The sequence below is a fragment of the Acanthochromis polyacanthus genome, chromosome 4 (genome assembly GCF_021347895.1).
Source record: "Acanthochromis polyacanthus isolate Apoly-LR-REF ecotype Palm Island chromosome 4, KAUST_Apoly_ChrSc, whole genome shotgun sequence".
Classification (NCBI taxonomy): Eukaryota; Metazoa; Chordata; class Actinopteri; family Pomacentridae; genus Acanthochromis; species Acanthochromis polyacanthus.
In genome coordinates, this window is record NC_067116.1 from 12845581 (window position 1) to 12857999 (window position 12419).

General features: G+C 39.5%; 1 protein-coding gene across 2 annotated transcripts; it reads left to right on the forward strand.

Moving 5' to 3' along the window:
• The first annotated feature begins 331 nt into the window (after positions 1–331).
• LOC110955650 (alanine aminotransferase 2-like) lies at positions 332–11654 on the forward strand. Of its 2 annotated transcripts, none has more exons than XM_022200727.2 (11): positions 332–751; positions 2784–2873; positions 3112–3220; positions 3309–3442; positions 5009–5252; positions 5322–5401; positions 5489–5625; positions 7528–7702; positions 7793–7948; positions 8987–9096; positions 9190–11654. In XM_022200727.2, exons 1-11 carry the CDS (start codon positions 647–649, stop codon positions 9287–9289), a joined length of 1440 nt encoding a protein of 479 aa, XP_022056419.2. In that variant the 5' UTR covers positions 332–646; the 3' UTR covers positions 9290–11654. The 2 variants fall into 2 exon arrangements, with proteins under 2 accessions (XP_022056419.2, XP_022056420.2); XM_022200728.2 differs by having other exon boundaries at positions 7826–7948.
• Positions 11655–12419: the final 765 nt, after the last annotated feature.

Below are 12419 nucleotides of genomic sequence, written 5' to 3' on the forward strand. Positions count from 1 at the left end.
AATTCGTGTATAGGGAGAGCCGGCCCTGGCTACACTCCAAACATGGTATCAGGACTGTTAGTTCAGGATCCATCTGGACAGTAATACAACAGTATAACCTTGTCATTCTTATGTTGTCAGCAAAACAGTTACCTTTCATTCCTATGTTATCTTTTCCAAGCATCTGTCTATCTCATGGTCATATTAGGAAGTGGCGGCGGGGCCCTAAGCAGCCGCTTAATTCGCGTATAGGGAGAGCCGGCCCTGGTGATAAGAGTAGGGTTAGTAAACAACAAATATAACGTGTAATAAAAATGGTACCATTGCTGTGTAAGTTGAGTCAATCAAGCCTTTGATAATTTATTACCTATTGATGAATATGTAGCAGAAATTTGTGAAAGAGAAGGTCCGAAGTCCAAATGTCCTCCACTTTTGGAATGACCCTTAAGCTGCAAACGCAATGCTTATCATTTACAAAGGATTAAATAACAACCAGGGATCACATTTTAACCTTTAGTATTCGATAGTTATACATTCTCCTCTATTCTGTGCACACAAGAAAGGAGCTTTGCAGAAATCTGTCTAGTGACTGACTAAGCTTACTAGACTACAGCGAATAGATTGAAGTGAAGAGTTTTGACATTTAAAGTGATTTAACGGAGAGACAATGACTTCCCTGCAACACGTCAATCCCAGAGTGAGAGGAATCAGAGTGTCGCCACAGAATGTTCTCCAAAGTCTGGCTGAGCACATAACACAGGAGATCACGCAGGTAAGTGGTATTTTTGAAGGATAAAAGACGAATGAAGCAAAAACATCACCAGCAGCAAACTAAAGTTAAAGATACATTTCACTTCTGATATAAATGCATTGTTTTTATTTAAAAGGGGAAATGCAGTATTAAGCTTTTTGTAGCCAAATACTGTAAATTTCATGATTTTAGGAATTGCCACCTGCTCTTCCTTGCAGATCATTTGAAGTTTGGAGACACTCTAGGATGTCTCATCTAGTTAAAATTCTTTTTCTTTTCTGGTGCAAAAGTAACAGTTTAATATTTTAATGGGTGTTTGCAGCAGGGTATGCATTTGTAATTGCCTTATATGTGTGTGTATATATATATATATATATATATATATATATATATATATATATATAAAATGGGTAAGAAAGTATTCAGACCCCTTAAAATTTTTCACTCTGTGTCATTGCAGCATTTGCCAAAAGCGAAAGTTCAATTTATTTCTCATTAATGTACACTCAGCACCCCATCTTGACAGAAAAAAACAGAAATTTAGAAATTTTGGCAAATTTATTATAAAAGAAAAACTGAAATATCACATGGTCATAAGTATTCAGACCCTTTGCAGCGACATTCATATTTAACTCACATGCTGTCCATTTCTTCTGATCCTCCTTGAGATGGTTCTGCTTCTTTATTGGAGACCAGCTGTGTTTAATTAAACGGACTGGACTTGATTAGGAAAGGCACACACCTGTCTATATAAGACCTTACAGCTCACAGTGCATGTCAGAGCAAATGAGAATCATGAGGTCGAAGGAAATGCCCAAGGAGCTCAGAGACAGAATTGTGGCAAGGCACGGATCTGACCAAGATTACAAAAGAATTTCTGCAGCACTCAAGGTTCCTAAGAGCACAGTGGCCTCCATAATCCTCAAATGGAAGAAGTTTGGGACGACCACAACTCTTCCTAGACCTGGCCGTCCAGCCAAACTGAGCAATGGTGGGAGAAGAGCCTTGGTGAGAGAGGTAAAGAAGAACCCAAAGATCACTGTGGCTGAGCTTCAGAGATGCAGTCGGGAGATAGGAGAAAGTTTCACAAAGTCAACTATCACTGCAGCCCTCCATCAGTCGGGGCTTTATGGCAGAGTAGCCCGATGGAAGCCTCTCCTCAGTGCAAGATACATGAAACCCCGCATAGAGTTTGCCAAAAACACATGAAGGACTCCCAGACTATGAGAAATAATATTCTCTGGTCTGATGAGACCAAGATTGAACTTTTTGGTGTTAATTCTAAGTGGTATGTGTGGAGAAAACCAGGTACTGCTCATCACCTGCCCAATACAATTCCTACAGTGAAACATGGTGGTGGGAGCATCATGTTGTGGGGGTGTTTTTCAGCTGCAGGGACAGGACGACTGGTTGCAATTGAAGGAAGGATGAATGCGGCCAAGTACAGAGATATCCTGGAGGAAAACCTCTTCCAGAGCGCTCAGGACCTCAGACTGGGCTGAAGGTTCACCTTTCAACAGGACAATGACCCTAAGCACACATGCTAAAATAAAGGAGTGGCTTCAGAACAACTCTGTGACCGTTCTTGACTGGCCCAGCCAGAATATCAGTAAATCAGCTGGACTAAATATTTACAACAAGTACCTTGTATGTAAATGTGTATAGAGATTAACTCAGGTCAAGTCATGGTCCTTTGTAGAGTAGAAGGCAACTGAACTTCTCTTTTTACCTCTTAAAGATCTTTGCACATTTCACCCACGAGGTTTGTCAGTTGTGACTGGAGAGTCAAAGGCATTTCTTTCCCCTGTAAGTCATGATTCAAGGCTGGTCAGTCACCCACAAGTTGGATTAATTAAGATTGGTGGAAAAAGAAATTTTCAGAAGAGGATGAAATTACATCTTTTACAAAACTAAAGTTGTTATTGTAGTTCAAGTTCCTGGAGAGAGACTGTTTTGTAAGAACCTGATAAGTGGTGATGTTGGCCGCGTCCTTTAGGTCTGCAGTCTAAACTGGATGTGACCGTGTCCTGTTTTAACATGTGTTCGCCTGCAGGGGGCCCACAAACCATTTAAGGAGGTGATCGATGTCAGCTCAGGTGATCCTCACAGAGCAGGAATGAAACCCGTCTCATTTGTTCGACAGGTTAGTTTTGTGCTTTTGCATGATTCAGCTGATATAAAAGTTATGGAAGCAACTCCTTGCACACATTTAAAGTCTTTGTTATGATGTGCTGTGTGATATGCTTTGTTGCCATGTCTGTTGCTTTTTTGAACTGGATATTCTGTTAAAACACATAACTATTTTTGCCTCAAGGAAGCACTTCCTTGAGTAAACAAAACTATCATTTTTATGTATTTATGATTCTGTCCTGTATTGTCAGGTCTTGGCAGTCTGTTTGTACCCTGAGCTGCTGAAAGACCAAAGCCTTCCTCTGGATGTCAAACTGAGAGCTCAGAGGCTGCTGGAGGCCTGCGATGGAGGAAGTGTGGGTGAGGCGTGTGAAAAAGTCTAAAACTTGATGGAATGATGTTTAACTCGCATGTATACAAATATTATACCTTATAACTGGACTCTTAGGTTCATACAGTGATTCCTCTGGGCTCCTTCATGTTCGGCAAAGCATCGCTGAGTTCATCACAAAACGAGATGCTGGAGTTCCCTCATACGCCAAAAACGTCTTTATTTCATCTGGTTCTCAAAAGGCACTGATGGTATGTAGATACCATGATTACTACTACCATTTATTGTTATTTAGGAGATAATTAAAGGATGGCTGTGGCCATAATTTGTCATTTTGTCCATCATTTCTATCAGTTATGGTACAATTGTACTGACCAAGCTAACTGCTGATTTCTGCAATCGCAGTAATGTCAATGCAACATAATCAGACAAGGAAAAATCAAGAACAGTCACACAATAAGATGCTTGTAAATAACATAATATGTGCCATATTATCTAAAGCAGGGGTTCCCAAACTGAAGACTGGCCCCTTGCAGGATCTTTGAAGAACTGTAGGAGGAACAAAATATTCCCAAACTGAAGACTGGCCCCTTGCAGGATCTTTGAAGAACTGTAGGAGGAACAAAATATAAAGTGGAAGATGAACAAATTTTTTGACAGAATGTGTAAAAAATATTGTTGCAGGTGAACTCTGACCTCTGTAGACCCTCTGCTGTAGTGCACTATCTATCTAAATCACTGAATGAGTTAAAATAGATAATGTCATAAACAAAAAAGTCTACCACAATCCTTTCTAGATTGAATCTGATTTGTCGTGGATTCATGCACTAAGAAGACAATGACTCCAAGCATACTTCAAAGCTGTGGAGAGACGACTGGACCAAGAAAAGGGAATCTGGAGCACTGGAAGTGATGGACAGGCCAAGTCAAAGTCCAGATTGGAATCCCATTGAACAGATCTGGGATTTATTGAATTCAAAAATAGATTGCACAAAAATTTCATCTAAAGCAAGTATCTGGGAACTGCTAGATACTTTTTGGAACTCAATAACAAAAGAGACTGTGGAAAAGTCCACAAAAACGATGCCAGCAAGAATGCAAGATGTTATCAGGGCCAAAAGAGGCCATAGAAAATATTAGGATTTTTGCCTAATATCAAAAGGGATTGTGTAGTTGTTCCAGTTTGTTGTTTGTATAATAAATATCAATACAATTTTTAGCTTGAAACCAATTTTTGACAGATTTCTAAAATTTCTCGTTATGACAGGTGGTCTAATAATGTTTGAAAGCACTGTATAATTTCTAAAACCATGTCTGATCAGCTCAACCCATCCATCCGTTATCTACACATCTCTTAATCCTCATTAGGGTTGTAGGGGGCTGGAATCTATCCCAGCTGACTTGGGGTGAAGGCAGGAGACACCCTGGACAGGTCACCAGTCTATCACAGAGCTACGTATACAGACAGTCACACTCACATTCACACCTACGGACAATTTAGAATGAACAGTTAACTTGTGGGAGGAAGCTGGAGGAAGCTGGAGAACCAGCATGGAGTTTGCATGAAACATGCAAACTCCATGCAGAAAGATCCCAAGTCCAGATCAGTACGCAAGCCCGAGATCTTCTACTGCAAGGTGACGGTGCTGACCACCTCACTACTGTGCAGCCCTGGTTCAATTAATTAATTATCTCATAAACAATGGGCAAGAATAAGAAAAGAAAAAAAATGGTTGCAATAAACTAGAAAGGTCCTTCAAAGTCCTGAGTTGAAAATTATACAAATAAACAGCACAATTGTGGAATTTTGTGTTTAGATTATTGTGAGGCTGCTGGCCAGTGGGGAGGGGGAGACTCAGACAGGGGTGTTGACCCCCATGCCAAGCCCACACACACTGCCCACTCTGCTGGATGAGGCTGAGGTGGCTCTGGTGCCCTACCAGCTGGTGGAGGAGCGAGGCTGGGCTGTACACCTGGAAGAGCTGCACCGAGCTGTGACGACTGCTAGAGGGCACTGCCAGCCCCGAGCAATTTACATCAGCAACCCAGGAAACCCCACAGGTAACCAGTATACAACAGGTAAAGTATAAAAACATTAATCACTATTAATACTGCTTTTTGTCCTTCTAGGCCATGTGCAGACCAGGGAATCAATGGAGGAAGTAATTCGGTTTGCAGCAGCTGAGGGACTCCTGCTGTTTGTTGATGAGGTGTCTATGCACTCTGTCCTCAGATTGGACTTTAATTCAAGAACTGTCAGTTTTCTTTATTCATCAGTTCTTTTCTTCTGCCCTCAGGTTTACCAGGACAGCATGATTGGACTGGACAGAGAGTTTATTTCCTATAAGAGAGTCCTGTTTGAGATGGGCAAAGAGTACGCAGAGACCGTGGAGCTGGTCTCCTCCCACTCTTTGTCCTGCACCTCCATAGCAGAGTGAGTCTGTCTCAGAATCATCAACACTATTCTACATCCTTCATAGACACACAGAGTAGAAGTTTTTTTTGTTTGTTTGTTTTTTAACTGTCAGCACATCTCATTGAATTACTGAACGTGATGCTGCACTATTCCATCTCTCAGTGCATTTAGACTCAGTGGCTCTCAGCCTTTGTTCAAGGCAGTCTTCAACCATTTTCACCTGATTTTGCATTACTCTGTGTCACGTGCTGAACCTCCAAGCCTGCGTCAGGCTTTTACAGATTCCTCAAAATTACTCCGTTTTTGTGACCCCGAAATAGACAAACTTGTTAATGTATCATGTGTGATGTGCAGCCAACCAAATCTAAGCTTAATAAATCTAATCTTGATATTTAATCAGAATCACTCCACCCTACATGCCTTATTATGGGGATCCTGTAAATATATATATATATTTTTTAAATCTGCATTACATAGAGCAACTGAGAAGACATGATTGGCTCAGCTATGACCAACACTTGTGTGACAACAATGGAGGGAATTTCCAAGTGAATTGCAGGCAGAGGCGATGACAAGAGACAGTGGGAAAAAAAACCAAAAAACAACTAAAATATAAACTTACTTAATCAATAAAGTCAATGCAGCAGTTGTTAGAAATTAAATTCAGTATGGTGAAATATATTTGTAGAGTTACTGTGAAAAACACCAAGTTTATAGAAGCTGTAAAAATGTCAATAATAAAACATGTGGATTCGTAACATCTGTGCACACTCAGAAAAATGTTGGACATGTTCATTTCATTTTTTTAAAAAAAATGTTAGTTTCTTTTTGTTTTTACAAAGCTTATAATCCAAGAAACTTGACTTTGACTTTGTATCATTTATGTTAGTCACGTTGTTACCCTGCACAAAACTCTACTTCTCGCTATGGTTTCCATAGAAATACAAGACTGTTATTTTTGCTATTTATCTATAAATAAAAAAATAAAATTGCCTTGGAATTGTTTGGTGTTTAGAGGGTAATCCACAGAACCAGGGTAACTTGTGTGAACTAAAGAAGACTCTTGTATCATTACATTAATAAGAATAAATTTCCTAATTAATTCATTTCCATTGGAAATATAGGACATTAAATATTTGCTCAGTAACAGTGTTGGCAGCACTTAATCTAATTAAAATGCTACATTATTAATCATGAATTGTCATGGATGTATCCTCATTTCACACATATGCCTTTACCACTTAAATCTGAAGAAAGTGAGCTTCATTAAAATAAAATATTTACTTTGAGTTATGTGAGTTGGACAATCCAACTGGCAAGGATCTGCTGATGTTAAGTTGTAGCTGTTCTTATGCAAAAACCCAGTTAAATCTGACAGTAGAACAAGTGAAGGACACACAGTCTGAATAAACACACCATAACCACCCAGGAGGAGAGCATTAATAAGTAACTAGAGTGGATCTACCAGGAGACAGCGACATTTCCATTGGTCACTGTTGGACATGCATACGTTCCATTCTATTGGCTGAGGACTTTTAGCAGGGTTGTTAACAAAGATCTGAGAGTGAGCGCACAAATCTAAGAGCAGAAGTTTTGTGAGTGCACAGAAGCAGTCTGAGTGCAAACAACAGTATATCTGAGTTAAGACAGATTGAATCGGAGCACACCAGAACTAAACCTGAGCAGGGGGTATTTGACAGAGAGGACAGGGTTTTTAGGGGATTTAGGCAAGTAAAAACTCATCAATATAACTAAGAAACGGCAAACCCAACTGCCCATGTCACACATTCATTATGACGTCATTTGAATTAATGTTTGTGAATCTTCCTGCTTCTCCACTACATCATCAGATCAATGATGTTTTAAAAAGGTGTAATAAATGAATGAATAAACCAAATAAATCTGCTGTCTGTTTCCCAGGTGTGGTCAGAGGGCAGGGTACATGGAGATAGTCAACATGGATCCAGAGGTCATGCACTTTGTTGATACCATGCTGTGCACTGATGTCTCCACTCCAATCACAGGACAGCTAGCTCTGGACCTCATGGTCAACCCACCAAAGCCTGGAGACCCTTCATATGACACATACACACAGGTGAGTTAAGAAGAAGGTCTGCTAGAGCGGCTGGCATTCAGCGTTACATCCCTCCTTAAAATCAGCTCTCTGTTGTTCTGTTCACCAAAGGAAACCCTCCTCACTCAGACCACTCTGTCCCAGAATGCTCAGCGGGCTGTGGAGCTCCTGAATGATCTACCAGGGATGAGCTGCCAGCTAGCGATGGGGGGAATCTACCTTTATCCATGTCTGCATTTACCATCTGAGTTTAGGCAGCTAGCTAAGGTGGGAAACGTCACAAGAACCTTAATGTTCATGTAAAAAAATGTTGTGTGATGTGGTAAAAGACTAAAGTTTTTGCATGGCTTAGCAATCCTATCACAACAGCCTAAGATTTCTTAAAGTGCAGCATGAAGTATTTTTTTATTTCCATGCATGTTGTTTCATGTTTTATGTCTGTTGTATGTTTATCTTTGTAAATATTAGCTTTGTTTGACTGTGCATAAAGTCATTTATAAATTATTTAAGAACTTTTTCAAATGTGACACAATAGGGTGCTTACTGAACAGCAGTATGGAACAAGTTCAAAGACACCGGGTCAGTTGGAGATACAGTGTACAGTATGGATTCATTTGATAACAGACATAGTAGACACTGCTACTGCTTGTTGTTGCTCTGAAAAAGATACATGTGCCTTTTTTAGACCAAAAGGTACTTATGAAGTTAATAAGCATGACTTGCAAACTTAGGATTTTACAAATTAGAAACTTGAGTTGGTGCCAATTTTGAGGCCTGCGTTTGTATGATGCAGTCCTGAGATCTGGTCAGTGAGCAGCTTGGTTTAAAAAAAAAAAAAAAAAGAAACGCCATCAACAACACAACAATTGATGCTGCAGAAAGCATCCACCCATCCATTATCTATACACTGATTAATTCTCATCAGAGTCATGGGGGGCTGGAGTCTATCCCTTCTGACTTCCAGCGAAGGCAGGTGACACACTGGACAGGTCAGCAGTCTATGACAGGGCTACACATAGAGACACACAGTCACACTCACATTCACACCTACAAACTATTTAGAATTTCCAATTAACCTCAGCATATTTTTGGACTTTGGGAGGAAGCCTGAGAACCCAGAGAAAACCCACACATGTACAGAGAGAACATGCAAACTCCGTGCAGAAAGATCCACATGTACCAGGAATTGTCTAGCTGCAGGGCGACGGTGCTACCCACCTCACCACTGTGCAGCCCCTGCAAATAACAGTTAAATAATGAATTACTTTGTCAAGTAATCCTGTTTCTGTCTGTGTCTGTTTTTAGATGCTGGAAGTGGAAGCACATGTTCTGTACTGTCAGAAGTTCCTGGAAGAGGAGGGTGTGCTTGGGGGTGTAGGGCACGACGGCGGAACAGCCAGCAGCCACCATGTGAGGTGAGAGACCAAAAACAATAGAACCTCATTAACATGGTACCGTATGTTGCATTTTCTCCAAGAGGTGTTTGTTTTGTGTCTTCTGTGTCATAGGTTATGTGTCCATGTTCCTCCTGACACCATGGAGGAGGTCCTGACTCGCCTCCGTTCCTTTCACCTTCGCCTCATGGACGGCCACTGTAACTCCGACTAAAGCAAGAAGGACAATAACAAGGAGGAGAGATCAACAAGCAGTTTTCTCCCATCTCATTTTTTTTGAAGGGGGCTTCTTAATATAGAAACCATCTTCATTCTCACAATATGACAGTATCTTTTTCTAAGTCCTTATGAAATTGATATTTGACAATTACACTGAGAAAAATACTCAGATACAAGCATTTTCTCCTTTGATAATTAGTGTGTTTCTGTACTTGAGCACCACTTTGTACATCAGGAATGCACACAGTGTCCATTTTGACTCAAAGCTGAGGCTGCATTTTATGAACAGTTGGTAGGTTTGTAATGAGTTTGGATGCTGAACAGAAGAAAATGAAAAACTATAAACAGCAGAAAAGTCGGATAAGAAAGTCTGAGAGGAGTATTGTTGCGAGAAAAAAAAACTTCATTAAAAATATTTTACAGAATTTTTAAAAAGTACAAAAATGAAAGTTGAAATACATGGTACTGCATGGTTTGAACCGTGTTACACCACCAGCTGTTTTTTTGTTTTATTTTTTTTGCCAGAGGACATACTGTATGCTGTAGTACTATGATAACATGGTAGACCATATCTGAAACTGTCGGATTTCATGCTAGATTTCAATGCTACTGTTCAAAGGTTTGGTGTCACCCAGGCAATTTCATGTTTTCCACAAAAACTCACTTTTATTCATGTTCTAACATAATTACGCAACGGTTTCCTAATCATCACTTTTAAACAGCATTAGCTAACATGATGTAGCATCTCTGCCGGGGTCAGGGGCAATTTGCTTCACGAGTGTCTTGGAATTTCGGGTTTTTTTGTTTTGTTTATGATGAGTGATGAGATCTTTGAATGTGAGATGAACAGACGGATTAGTGCAGCAGCAGCAGCATTAATTGCGGGCATTGCACCATAGCATTATGGTGGAGAGGTGCTGAGCTGGAAGCCAAAGCTCTCGATTTACCAGTCAGTTTACATTCCAACTCTCACGTATGGACATGAACTCTGAATAGTAAACAAACAAATGAGACCATCATTGATACAAGTCATCCAAATGAGTTCCTTGGTAGGGTGGCTGGGCCCAGCCTCAGAGACCGGGTGAAGAGCTTTAACAGCTGGAGGGAGCTTGGAGAAGCATTGCTGCTCCCTTACATCAGAAAGAGCCTGCTCAGGTGGTTTGGGGATCTGATTAGGATGCTTCCAGGGTGCCTTTCTTTAGAAAGTCTGCAGGCACATTGTACTAGGAACTGGAAATCATTGCTGGCAAGTGAGACGTCTGGAATTTAGATTAACCTGTTGTCACCGTGACCTGACCCCAGCTGAGGGGAAGAAAATGGATGGATGCTTGTGACAAATCATTTCTTTCTTCTGCAAAAAATATGCAATTTTTTTTTCAAATGAAAATGCAAACAGCACAGATTAGTGAATTTTGTTTAAACACATGTAGTGAGAAGAAATAACAAAAAGGAACAAAATTCATTAATAAATACACAAAATGCCTCTATTATTACCATCTGAAATAACTTTGTATTTTCACTATGCTGTACATATTTACCCCCTGCCATTAAATGTGAGGGTCAGAGAGCAAGTTAACCACCAATACAGAAATATATGCAATATATACATTTTCTAGCTGAGATAATGAATTAGGTGTAACTAAACAGCTTTTAGCAGAGACACTAAATGATGGATTTAGTTATTGTTGGGATTGAATAGAATGTGTATTACAGAGAGTTGTGAAAAATTAACAATGGAATCATTTTGGACAAATCAGTCCAAAGGTTTCTGAAATATTACAGTAGAAAAAAAAAACAGCGAACAAACAAAAATTGCCAAAGTCATGATTGACAAATTGAAAGCAAGCAAACAAACAAACAAAACACAGCAATCCATCCAATAGTTCAGCAGACTATAAAACTTCCAGATGTTTTTCCAGTAATTACCTTGGCTGCGGAAGCTTACCACTGTGTAATTTAACATGGGACAGTTTTACAAAGAATCAAACATATATCTATACCTCTCACTGTAACATAAAACCGGAATTATCACTGATGACTCAGCTTGCCCAGTTTGACCAATGCTGACTTTAGTGCCTAATTTTGATTTATTGTTAGTATTTTGAGGAAATGTGTAATCATTTATAGTCTATAATTTTAGCCATTCAATTTTAATGAATCTTTGTCGCAAAAACTAAAAATATTTTAGTGTAGTTATTGAGTTTTTAGTTGTATTTTTGTACCATCTAAGCATTTTAATGGTACAGTTGCCATCTTTGTGTATGGTTACCATGATTATAGGTGTTGCTCTGTTCTATGGCAGATTTATTCGTAAAGGCTTAATGTGCCTCTGCTCTCATTAAATCCAGTTGAACTCTGAACAGCCCTCTGTCCTTCCTGCTCTCCTATCAGACATGAGCAGCAGCTCATACAGTAGATGATTCACTCACTTGTTTATTCCTGTTTGCTGCCTGGGTTAGTTCTAAGTAGAGACACACAATGTTTGGAAAACATTAAGAGTATCTCTTTAGTGAGCGTCTAAAGGAAGCTTGAGGTGGAGTTAATCAGTGAACCTGGACCTGATGCATTCTTCCTGACAACATTACAATATCTGAAGGAACGTAATGTTAACATACATTCACATCAGCTGTTTAGATGTCAGTTCTCACTAATCTGTCACAGGCTTTAGTTTATAAACCTGTTTTTTTTTTTTATTGGGACCACTAGATGACAAAACTGGTTTGACACGTCATGTTACTGAATGTAAGGCCTTTCTAAAAGAGCAGTACAACAGGTCAGACTGATAAATCTACTGAACTTCATGTTTGAAAAAAACATTTTATATTATAAAAACGATTAGTTTAATTGACCACTCCATCTTGAACAGGCTGAATTTTAACCATTTTTTAAATTTATTGACAAAGTATAAAATATTTCCTCATTGTCACTTTTTTTTGTTTTAGTTTTGTCTGATCCACGGACTGCTTAGTTTGTTATTCACTTATGTGATCATTTATTCTTGTACACCGTGCCCCAAACGTTCATTCTCCTCAGAGAAACAAAGCTCAAAAACTGCATATACAATAACCAGTATTTCCTCTTTTCATCTCGATCATGGCTTTCAGTCTTTCAAGAATGTGTAGCAG